Source organism: Neophocaena asiaeorientalis, unplaced genomic scaffold (genome assembly GCF_003031525.2).
Source record: "Neophocaena asiaeorientalis asiaeorientalis breed wild unplaced genomic scaffold, Neophocaena_asiaeorientalis_V1.1 scaffold91, whole genome shotgun sequence".
Classification (NCBI taxonomy): domain Eukaryota; kingdom Metazoa; phylum Chordata; class Mammalia; order Artiodactyla; family Phocoenidae; genus Neophocaena; species Neophocaena asiaeorientalis.
The window spans coordinates 2,809,151-2,821,856 of NW_020173198.1; the positions used below are offsets into that span (position 1 = coordinate 2,809,151).

The 12,706-nt window shown below is 47.6% G+C and overlaps 1 protein-coding gene across 4 annotated transcripts in view; it reads right to left on the minus strand.

Moving 5' to 3' along the window:
- Positions 1–12,706, minus strand: part of KATNIP (katanin interacting protein) — a 203,647-nt gene that overhangs the window by 98,707 nt on the left and 92,234 nt on the right. For all 4 annotated transcript variants that reach the window (XM_024744312.1, XM_024744311.1, XM_024744314.1 and 1 more), the window contains one exon: positions 5,195–5,462. In XM_024744312.1, the coding sequence (XP_024600080.1) occupies positions 5,195–5,462 (268 nt within the window). The remainder of the gene's footprint in view (positions 1–5,194; positions 5,463–12,706) is intronic.

Sequence of the window (12,706 nt, forward strand, 5' to 3'; positions counted from 1 at the left end):
GGCAAAAAAAAAAAAATTGTGAAGAAGGTTTGCAAATGGCACAAGGCTGGGTAAAGTGGCTTCTGGCAGGAAAGCAGCTCAGGGGGCAGTGGGGCAGGTGGCTAAATGGAATAAAGAGAAAAAGCAGGGAGAAGAGTTAGGTCCCTGGACTTGGGAACCTCCAGCCGGGGAAGGTAGAAAACCTGGGAAGTGTCTGCTCAAATTCAAAGGAAATCCTGGGGCCTGTGGTGGCCCAAAGGAGGGAAGCCCCAGAATCAAGGGCGCTATGGGATTCTTGGGAGGTCAGGGTAGATGTTGGGGATGAGTGTGGGGTCTGTCCGACTTGCACTAACCTCTCTGCTATCCCCCCTTGACTTGGCAAAGGACACGTGTTTCTCTACACTTTCTCAAGTGGCTGCTCCCTGGTTGGCCTGATATCCAGGGCCCAAGGGCAGACCTGTGTGTGAGTGAGAAGCCACCATGTCCAATGGGACAAGACAAAGAATGGAGAGAGGCCAATGCCCAAACGGAGATTGGCTGTCTAAGTGCTGAAAATATGCTGATGATGGTAAGAACGACAGCCAGCATGTATTCAGTTCAGCCTCCTGAGTGCCCAGGCACCGGGACAGGTCCTTGGCACACACTGTCTCATGTGTTTCCCCAGCCATCCTAGTGGGTGGAGGGTAGGTAGAATAATGGACCTCAAAAATGGCCACATCCTAATTTCCGGAAGCTGTGGATGTGTTAGGCTCCAAGGCAAAGGGGAACTGACTGTGCTCATCAGCGGACCTTAAACTAGGGACGTTATTTTGGATTATTCCGCTGGACCCAATGTAATCACAAGGGTTCTTAAAAGTGGAAGAGGGACAGGGTTTCAGTTTGGGATGGTGAAAAACTTCTGGTGATGGATAGTGGTGATGGTTACACAACAATGTGAGTGTACTTCGTGACACCGAATTGTGCTCTTAAAAAGGGTGAAGACGGTGAATTCTGTGTTATGTATATTTTGCCACAATAAAACACATGTGCGTGAGCAGCACACAGGTGGAAAAGTGCTGCAGAAGAGGAAGATCAGAGGGAGACGTCACTATAGAAGAAAAGCACAGAGAGATGCAACGTTGCCAGCTTGGAAGGTGGCCAGGAGCCAAGGTATGTGACAGCCTCTAGAAGCTGGAAAAGGCAAGGAAACACATTTCCCCCTAGAGCTTCCAGAAGGAACATAGCCTTGCTGACACTGTGATTTTAGCTCAGTGAGACTCATGTCAAACCTCTGACCCACAGAACTGTAAGATAAAAAGTTGGTATTGTTTTAAGCCACCAAGTTTGGGCTAATTTGTTATAGCAGCAGTAGAAAACTAATACATACTATTGCAGAGTAAGGCTCTGAAGTTCAAGACGTTTGTCCAACAACACAGAGCTAGGAAGTGAGGGAATCAGGATTTGACCAGGCCTGCCTGGCTCAGAGCCCTGCCCTTAACCACTTTATTCCTCTCCTCCACTTTATGGCTCCCTCCTCTCCTTAAGACTGCCCTCCAGCAACTCTGGTGGAGGTCTGCCTTGGCCATCAAAAGTCTATACAAGGATAGTTCTTAGGGCACCAAAGGACCCAGACTCTTGGTGCAATCCTAAACCATCAGGTCTTCATGGAAAGTGGCCTGGGTTCACTCATTTTGTACCACCCTCCCCTCACCCCTGGCCCCGACTCACTCGGCTGCAGCCATACTGGCCCTTTCTCTGTACTTGGGTACACCAAGCTCTTTCCCTCTCCAAGCCCTTTGTGCTTTCTGATCCCTGGACCTGCATTGCTGTTTCCATGGCTGCTTTCTCTTCCTCATTCCTGTCCCAGCTTAAACATCACCTCCTCTGAGAAGGCTTTTCTGACCATTCCAGCTACTAGCATCCTTCTGTGACCCCCATCGCCCAACCAGTGTCCCGTTTTATAATCTTCACAACTTTCAAGACCATCAGGGTACCATTCTCTCCTCCCTGAATTCCTAACCCATGACCCAGCCCTCCCCTTTCCAGTTAATAGAAGAATAACTTCTGCTTTCTCTGTGCCGCTCATTCACTGCCCCTTGCTCACAGGGAGGACAAACGGGATGGGAGAGAGTGGGGGCAGGAAGCCGTCGGGGCTCAGCCCAGGCCTTCCTTCTTCCCTCTTCTGTGGGTTGGGGTGGGGTGGGGTGCCGTCAGGTCACATGGCCCCCTTCTACCATGCTGATGCCATCAGCGGTCCAGCTCTGCCAACATCTGGGGTCAGGGGTCAGTCTACGGCAGAGGGGCAGTACTTTCAGTTGGAGAGGTAATCATTTGCTCACCTTCCATCCATGATCATTTCTCATTTGTTTCACAATTTAGAAGGGAAAGCAGAGCGGGGTGGGGTTACTTACTGGCTCCTCAAAGCCCAATTATCACTTTGTAACTTCATCTGGTTTATTTATTTAGCCTAAAGATCAAGAGCGCAGGCTCTGGGCTCAGACTGCTGCAGATTCAGTTCCACTCTGCCCTTTCCTAGCTGTGTGGCCTTGGGCAAGTTATTTGACCTCTCTGTGCTTCAGTTTCCCCTCTGTAAAACAAGTACAATGACAGGACTTCCCTTGGGGTTGAGATTTAATGTGTGGGTGAGGATTTAATGAGGGACATAAGTAAAGCCCTTGGAATAGCTCTTGGCTCACATTAATAACAACTCAGTAATGTTGGCAATTATTATTTATGTAGTTATGTGCTTATTGTCTGTTTTCCCTGCTAGGATTAAATGACGTGGAATGAGTGGGCCCATCTTGTCCCAGCACAGTGCCTGGGGCATGATGCGTGCCCAGTGCATGAATGAACAGCCCAGAACCAAGCACATCTTTTCAGGTTACTGCTGACTGTTCTTGAGTAAACACTCAGGACCATCTCAGAACTCCAATCCCATGCTGGGGTCTCGGAGACCTTGTAACAGGCCCCTCAGCCTCCTTCTTGCTCCCCTTGGTGGGAGCCTGTCTCCTGCTGGGGCTGAGAAGCCAGCCAGGGGCTGCAGATGAAAGGGGCGGCTGAGAGCGGCGGTAGGGGGTGTTCGTGCCGCCCTCGTGTACGGTAGACTGGGCACCCGCCGCCTTCAGCAGACATCACCAGGGTCAACTCGGGGCCTGCCGAGCAATCTAATTGTTAAAAAATGTAAAATGGCAAGAAAGTGAAGTTCTCTCCTTTAGCTTTATGCCCAGTATCACTATTAAACTGCCTGGGGTCCAATTGCTCCCCTTCTGTGGCCTGGTCCTCCACACCCGGAAATGGCTGTCATACCCACTCCCACCTCCATCCCCACCACACCCCCGTTTCCAGGGCAGGGGCCCAGTCAACCCCCTCACAGCACTTCCCTTCCCCTTGGAGGAAACACAATCCACAGTAACGATGCAGCCCCAGTGGTTCTCCTTCAAAAGGGCATGTTCACTGCTGTGACCACCAGATGCTTTAGCAGGTGGGCATAGTCCTTCATTTTATTTTAAAGATTTCCCGAATGACTTGAATGTGCCAGGTGAAGGCTGCAAGCTGGGGATGCAACAGAGGGGAAGAGCTGGCCTGTGCCCTGGCAGAGCTCACAGGCCGGAGGGAGAGAAAGGCAACTGCGGGCACTGAGACTAGTGCCATGATGATGCTACAGGAGCAGAGCAGGCACCGACCTAGCTGGTCAGGCTGGGAGTGCCAAGAAGGCTTCCTGGAGGAAGCAGCCTCTGAGCTGAGTCTTGAGGAAAAAGCAGGGAGCCAGGTTTCATGGGTCAGAGGGGAGAGGAAAGGAAATGTGGTGATCTAGGTGGAGGGAACAGCCCAGCAAGGAGGTGAGAGCATGTCGGAGGGACAAATGTTCTCTTCACTGGAGACATCAACCGTGGGGTGTAGATTTTCCAGAGCTGCCCATTATTATGTCCCCCCAAGACTCATAGGTTCAAGTCCTAACCCCCAGTACCTCAGAATGTGGCTGTATTTGGAGATAGGGTCACTAGAGAGGTAGTTAAGGTAAAATGAGGCCTTCAGAGTGTGTGCTAAGCCAACATGACTGGTGTCCTTATAAGAAGAGGAGATTAGGACACAGGGACACACAGAGGGAAGACCATGTGAGGACACAGGGAGAAGGTAGCCATCTGCAAGCCAAGGACAGAGGCCTCAGAAGACACCAAGCTTGCCGAAGCCCTGATCTTGGATTTCTAGCCTCCAGAACTGTGAAAACAATTACATTTCCGTGGCTGTTGATGCCACCCCTGGTCTGTGTACTTTGTTACGGCAGCCTGGGCAGACGAATATTCTCACTGCCTGATTTCAAACATTCCCTCATTTCTCCTTCCTTAGGTTCACTCATGCTTCCCCACTGGTTGGTCTTGGTATTTGGTTCAGGAAATACGGCACCTCCAGCTTTGGGGAGAATGCCCTAACCGTAACCCTCCTTGCCACCCACCCATTGTTCTGTTGACTCTACCTTCTAGGGTGATTTCTGAAAAACCTTCTCCAGTGGACAATTGCTGTTGGTGCCCAGCTGCTTTCCTTCTCCTTCAGATTCACCTTAATTTTCCTTTGGAAACTACTATCTCCGTCCATGTGGTTTGGGTGGCGATAACCGCACCCCCAGTCTTGTTGGCCGGACCTGGCCAATCAGAGCCACAGTGACTAGTTCAGAGATGTGACCCCACGTGGGTTCAAGAGCCAAGTCTGGGACTTTTGCTGGAGCTTTTAGGAAGAGAAATCCACTTTCCGATGGAGTTGCAAAGCCAGTGTCTCAATTCTGCATCTATATCTGGAAAGCCCACTTTAGAATGGTGCCAAGACAAAAGAAGGAAGAGAGAAGAGGGAGAAAAGGAAGAAGGGGAGGGGAGGGGAGGGGAACGGAAATGAGTCCTACTGCAGCCCTGGACTCCTTAGTTATCCAAGTCAACAAACAGTCCCTTTTGCTCAAGTCAGTTTCACTAGCCAGTTGCCGCATAGATGCTGGTAAACTTCCTACAAGCACAGGACAGCCCCCTACAACTATCTGCCAGACATTTACCATCTGGAATTTCAGGGTCGTCTGTAAGCTTCTGGGAGCCTTCACCTCTTGCAATCAGCAGAGACCTGAGTGATATATACCCCGGCCTGTGAGATGGTCTACCCAAAGCTGAATTCAAAGTACCACTGGAAATTTAAGTCCTATTATTAGATCCAGAGACATCAAAGGCAAAGAAATACCACATAAGACAGAGCTTACTTTTGGAAGCTGGGTTAAATTCCAGCACTACGAGGGTATCTGGGCCCTGGGGAGGGCGTCCTTCTGTCTCCTGGTCCTCGGAAACATTCTTCTGCACGGAGTCCCCACTGGGAAGAGGGGAGTCATCTCTAGGACGGCCCACCAGCACCTGGTCCTCAGGCTCCGGCTCAGAGAGTACATCTTCTTCGATAGAGGCATACTCATCACTGGAACCATCCTCTTCTTTCCTTTGTAGGTTGACACTAAGCTCCAGGCTTTTTCTTAGCTCCTGCCAAAAGTCAAGAAGAGAAGCGAAAAATGAAATATGTTCCTTTGAGGAAAAACTCTTTTGAAAATAGATCATTAGAATCAAAGAACTATTCCCATGAAGCTAACATTTCCCAAAACCATCTCAACCCACGTGTTATCCTCACTTTGAGGATGAGAAAACAAAGGGGCAGGGACAAATAAGAAACTCTCCTCTGGATGGAGCAGAGTTTAGTTTTATAGTATTAATTGTGGTTTTCTGAGGCTGTTTGCAAATTTTTTCATACGTCTTCTGCCTCTAAGAGATTGTAGATTTACAATCTTAAGACGAAGCATTAAGCTATACTTACAGTGATCAAAAAATTTATCACTGAAGCCAGGATACTTTGAATTTATTTATTTATTTATTTTTGGCTGCATTGGGTCTTCGTTTTTGCGCGCAGGCTTTTCTCTAAGTCATGGAAAGCGGAGAGTGGGGGCTACTCTTTGTTGTGATGTGCGGGCTTCTCATTGCGGTGGCTTCTCTTGTTGCGGAGCATGGGCTCTAGGCACACGGGCTCCAGTAGTTGTGGCTCACGGGCTCAGCAGGTGTGGCTCACAGGCTCTAGAGCGCAGGCTCAGTAGTTGTGGTGCATGGGCTTAGCTGCTCCACAGCATGTGGGTGGGGATCTTCCCGGACCAGGGCTCGAACCCGTGTCCCCTGCATTGGCAGGAGGATTCTTAACCGCTGCACCACCAGGGAAGTCCCCAGGATACTTTGGAAGGGGAAATAAAGGCACTACTACATTCACACTGGGACGAAAGTGTACACTGGACTGTCTGGGGAAACCAGTATGTTTGGTTAGCTTCGCTATGCTATCCCTGTAGCCCTTGTAGTAACTAACATAGTTGTGAGAGCGTGAGAAGCAATCAAGTTTACGGTTGACCATAAACTTAATAGTTGTGTGGTAGGCTGAATAATGATTCCCCAAAGATGTCCAAGTCCTTATTCCTGGACCCACTGCATTAGTGAGGGCTCATGTACAAGTGAGAAGCACCACATAAAAAACTTTGATCATCTTAGAGAAATCATCCTAAAAAGCCCAATGATAGAAATACGGACATCAAAGGAGCTGCTGGTGAGGGCTCAGGAGATAAGGACCATGTTATTGGGAACTAGAGGACAGATAATCCTGTTATGTGGCAGCAGAATCTCAGCCAAACTGTGTCCTATAGTTATATGGTAAGAGGAACTTGTAAATGATGAACTTGGATATTTAGCTCAAGAGAGTTCCAAGCAAAGTGTTAAAGATACAGTCTGGTTCCTTCTTGCTGCTTAGAGTAAAATGCTAGAGGAAAGGGACAGACTGAGAGAACTGTTAAGTAAAAAGAACTGGGAGCTGATGATTTGGGAAGCTCTCAGCCTACTGCAAAAGATGCTAAAAAAAAGCATGAAAAAGCCAGGGAAGGGTGCTCTGGAGAAAAAAACGAAGGGTGTGGCTGCACAACCTTTTGCCAAAACCTCAGAAGGATCTACAGTTTAGAGCAGCGGTCCCCAACCCCCTGTCCATGGACCAGTACCAGGCCGTGGCCTGTTAGGTGAGGTGAGCAGCGGGCCGGCAAGCAAAGCTTCACCTGCCATCCCCATCGCTCACATTACTGCCTGAACCATCACCCCACCCCGTCCGTGGAAAAACTGTCTTCCACGAAACCAGTCCCTGGTGCCAAAAAGGTTGGGGACCTCTGGTTTAGAGTATTCAATCACAATGAGGGCTCTTTGAAGAGATTAGACATGTGACTCATGAATCCCCTTAGACATCTCAGCAGAAGCCAGGAAAAGGGATGGGATTATCCAGGAAAGATTTGTGGAGGAGCCTCTTTTCTAGCGGAGTGAATCCTAGAGACATACAGAGGAGATGCACATGGTTTTTGAGACTGTTATACCAGCAGAAACACTGCCAGCTTGGACTCAGTGGGAGAGAAAAAGGACAAAATTAAAGAAAGCTGACAGGCTCCCAAAACTCTACAGGCAGGAAACAGGTTAATAAAACTATGTAGGTGCAAACACATGCTACCCTTCATGAAAGAGGAAGAATGACTCCCAGGGTGCAGCCATGGGCCCAGAGGGCGGAATCCTGAGCCACAGAGAATTATTCCTGTGCCTTGAAACCTAATGGAGTTTGCCCAGTTGGATTTCAAAATTGATTGGGTTTGGTGACTCCTTTTTCCCTTTAATTTTCTGTCTATTGTAATGGGAATGTCTATAACCGTTTTCCTGTGCCTGACCCACCACTGTATTTGGGAGCAGATAACTTGTTTTCTAGTTTTAAAAGTTCACAGAGGGAGAGAAATTTTGCCCTAAGATGAGTAATACCCATAGACTCACCCCTAGCTAATTTAGATATAGATAATGAGCTTTGGGAGTTTTGAGCAGATGACACTTAAATGATATTTTGCACTTAAGTTGCTACTGTAATGGGTTGAGACTTTTGGGAAACTTGGGATGGGATGGAAGTATTCTGCATGTGTGGTGGACATGAATCTTTGGGGGCCCGACAGCAGACTGCTGTGGGCCCCAAAGATGTCCATGTTCTAATCACCTTGGATGGTGAATATTACATGGCAAAGGGACCTTGCAGATGTGATTAACGATCCTGAGATGGGGGATATTATCTTGGATATCTAGAGGGGCCTATGTAATCACAAGGGTCCTTCTAAGAGGGAGGCAGGAAGATCAGCATCAGAAAGATAAGATATAAGGGTGGAAGCAGAGGTTAGGGAGGAGAGAAGATGCTACCCTGCTGGCCTCGAAGGAGGAAAGGGTACAAGCCAAGGAATGTAGGTGGCCTCTAGATGTTGGAAAAGGCAAGGAATCGGATTCTCCTCTAGAGCCTCTAGAAGGAACATAGGTCTGCTGACATCTTGATTTTAGACCAATGAAATGGAATTTGGATTTCTGAGCTCCAGAACTGTAAGATAAACCATTAAGTTTGTGGTAAGTTGTCATGGCAGCAATAAGAAACGTTTTGTTTTTTGTTTTGTTTTTTTAGACATGCCTCACAGCTTGTGGGATCTTAGTTCCCTGACCAGGGATTGAACCCAGGCCCCTGGCAGTGGAAGCACTGAGTCTTAACCATTGGACCACCAGGGAATTCCCCAGGAAACTAATATAGCTATTGATCTTTTATAGCTCTCTCCCTCCCACCCTGCCCAATATCAAGTATTACTGAGCAAACAGAACACTGCCTGGCACATAGTAGATGCTTGACAAATACGTGCTGAATGACTGATTTATGTCAGTGACTGGGTAGAAGCTGTAAGCAGGGGTGGAGAGCACCCACCCGCCTTGGCGGTGGCATTAGTGATGTGACTCTTAGAAAGTTACTTAACTTCTCTGCGCTGCATTGTGCCACCCATAAAAATGGGTTAACGAATCCCAACCTCACTGAATTGTTTTATTAAAGTAGTGGTGTGAAGTGGGGATGATGGTGTCCCCCTCTCCAGGGGACATTTGGCAATTATTTGGAGATGTTTTTGGTCAGAACTGGGGGAAAGGAGTGCTAGCGGCATCTGGTAGGTGGAGGCCAGGGATGCTGCTAAACATCCTAGAATGTACAGGACAGTTCCCACAACAAAGAATTATCTGGGCAAATGTCAACAGTGGTGTGAGTGAAAAGCCCTACATTAAAGTGAGCACGTATTCACCAATGGCATTTCAAAAGATAACAGCAAGGTCTTCTAGTTGAGTGTATTGACGTGATCCATGCAACCTTCACGGAAGCTGGACTGAAGCCACGGCTTGTGTCTTCAAAGTATGACTGTGGTCGGCAGTTGGAGGGCGAACAGGTTTACTGCTCCTCTGTGGGGAGACATGAGTTCCTGGGGGGCCTGCTGTTTAACGGCAACTGCAGTGCCTGTAAAGCTAGTAATCCTTGACTTTACAAAACATTTTCAACTCCCTCCCCCATTTGATCCTCACAGTGACCCTGCAACATAGATGGGTGGAGTGCAACTTGCTTTGGTGATAACGTGAACTCCGGCCACAGCAGGATAAGCAGTTGGTCCCGGTTCCTGGTCCACCCCACCCATCTCAGATGGGGTCATCTTCAGTTCTCTGTTCCGCAGGGGTGGAGGCAAGGCTAGGTGAGAAAACAGGGGGCAAACCCGGTATTCTCACCCAGTCACGGTGGAAAAAAACGATAAAAGCAATGCCAGCTAAACTGGGAGATTCCCGGATGGGAGACTGCTGTGACTGTCCAGGAGATGTTGGTCAGTCCCAGGGCCCAGAATCCTCCCCACTGATGCCTAAGGCCGAGTGGAGCTACCACCCACTGCCAGTTCCAGGAAATAGCTGGATGGGGCATTAGGATTCTAGAACCCACGGTCAGCTGAGCAGGCTCCCTCCAGCCTCTTCATCACCTTCACCCTGTGGTAGCCCCATATTTTAAGTGACTGAATTTCTGGAGTCCCCACAAGTCGGAGGACTGAGGCCTAGAGCCTTTAAGCTGGTCCGATCTGTCACAATGATTAAGTGGCAGGGTCGTGATGTGTGCCCTCAGCCACAGCTCCCTGCTCCTTCTAGACTATCCAAGTGTAAAACAGACTCACTTTTGTGGTCCAACCAATGGGGAAGAAGACGCGGCAACTATTATCATGTGTTTATTCACACACGCAGGTGTGCTGCAGGCGCTTCATTGAGGGCTGAGGTAATGGTGGGGAGTAAGATGGCGAAGCTTCAGGCAATCAGTGCACAAAGAAAAAGAATCAGGGGCATTTCAGATGTGGCCAGGACTGGGAAGGAAAGAGCCTGCCTGCATGACGGAACCAAGAGTGAGTGGGCTGAGGGCAGCCCTGTTGAAAGCTGGTCACGGAATGCTGGGTGATAAAGAAACGCCCAGTGAATGTCTGGGGCACAAGGTGTGTCAGGAGGAAAAGCAGAGGCAAAAGCCTGGAGGCAGCAATGGCTGGAGGGCAGCGGGTACCAAACACACTGGGAGGGGAGGGCAGGGAGCAGGAAGGGGGTCACAGGGGCAGTGCCTTGTAGGCCTCGGAGCAGAGTCTGGATTTTCTTTCATGTACCATGAGAGGTCACGAAGGGTGCTAAGCAGAAATACAACATTATCTGATTTCTGTTTTTAAAGATCACTATGGCTCTTGGATACCAAGTGGATTTTGAGAGGCGGGGCCAGGATGCAAACAGGACAGACAGCAGACAGCTGCACCTGCGGTAGCAGGTAAAGAGGAAGGTGGAAGCAGAGGTGGGGACAGGAGATGCATTTTGAGATGTATTTTGGAGGCCGAGATGACAGAAATGTCTGACTAGAAATTAACAATGTGCATACCCTTCACCCCAGCCCTTCTAGGAATTTACCTTTCATTCTTAAGGATGCAAAGATCATTGAGGCATCATTTATAAAAGAGAATGACCTGCATGTTCATTAGTAAGAGATGGGTTAAATTACTAATAGAGCAGGCGTTGACGGAGCCCCAGGCAGCCCTTACAGAGAATGAGGTAGGTCTCATGCACTTATTCAGAAAGACAGCAAGATATATGTTTAAGTAAAAAGAAGCATGTTGGAAAATGTACATATAGTATAAGCCTGATTCTTTTAAAAATTATTATATTAGTATGTATACATATAGGCATACAAAAAGTCTGGAAACATCAAACTCTTAACAATATTCTCTCTGGGGTGGCATTATGGGGACTTTGTTTTCTGCTTTGTTTTACTTAATTTTTTATTATAAGCATGTTTTCAATTTTATAAATAGAAAAATATCAGGTATTTACATTTATGTTTAAATCCTTACTCCTGAAAATAAATAAATTCCATATTTATTTATTGGAATAAATAAATTATTTATTGGAGTGGTAGGAACAGTGGTGTGGAGGACCCTGAACGGCCAGTTGTCTGATAGTCACTGATCTCTAGCCCTGCCTGGAACACATCTTGTCCCCAAAAGAGGGATTCAAAAATGGGTGAGCTGCGGCACTCGATGCTGGCAGGTGATGGGCAGCATCTAACTTACTGTATCCACTCAAGTGGTCCAGATTTAAAAGTAACAAGCCACCAATCTCAACAGGGAGAAATTCCGGTAATATAAATATAGCACCCATAAGTCCTTCTCAGAAAAAAACCTCCAGAGGACAAAATCCAAACAATGAAAAGTAAAATCAAAATAAAGAACACAGACCAGGAGACCCTATGATAAAAGGTCTAATGGTGAGCACTGAAGACGCTTAGAGACTAAAGAAATACAAGTGACCCTTGAACAACACGGGGATTGGGGCCCTGCCCCCCATGCAGTCGAAAATCCATGTACTGCTATCTCTGCCTCAAAAGCAAAGGAATTGATAAATGGCTCACCCAAGGGCAGGAAGCTGAAACAGTATGGAGAGAAGAGGACTCAAACCCCAGTTCTTTTGATTTCGCATATTGTGATCTCTAACCGAACACAAACTTTTCCCCATACTTAAAGATCTGTCAAATGAAAATACAGGAACTATATTTATTGAAAAAAACCCCACGTACAAGTGGACCCATGCAGTTCAGACCCGTGTTATTTAAGGGTCAACTGTATTAGACAATTGTATGTATCCGGGTTATGGACCAAAATGCAATGTTCTAAACCTAAGCTCTTAGCGAAGCTCACAAAAACCACAAGAGGGGGCTTCCCTGGTGGCGCAGTGGTTGAGGGTCCGCCTGCCGATGCAGGGGACGCGGGTTCGTGCCCCGGTCCGGGAAGATCCCACATGCCGCGGAGCGGCTGGGCCCGTGAGTCATGGCCGCTGAGCCTGCGCGTCCGGAGCCTGTGCTCCACAACGTGAGAGGCCACAACAGTGAGAGGCCCACGTACCGCAAAAAAAACAAACAAAAAAACCCAGAAGAGGGCAGGCAGTGTGGGTGCAACCTGGCCTCATTTTCCATAGCAGATTAGTCAATTCATATCCATCTTAAATGGAAACAACAGGGTTTTAAAAAATGGCAACTCCGATCTCTTAATATTTTGTTCATAATTTATTAAACGGACGGGATGTTTTAAGAAATCTCTCTTGTGATAAAGAAATCTGAATTTCAATAATTCTGTTTCAATTTGGTTTTGCTTCTGGCAAATTAATGCAAATTTAAATGCCATAATTGTAATTTACTATAAATATATATAGTAAATATATACATAAAAGAAGCCTAGATTCTGCATTACTGCTATCTTGTTCACAGAGGAAAATAATACATTTGCTTACACTGGGTGAGCACACTTTAAGAACCTAGACCCTTATAATGCCCA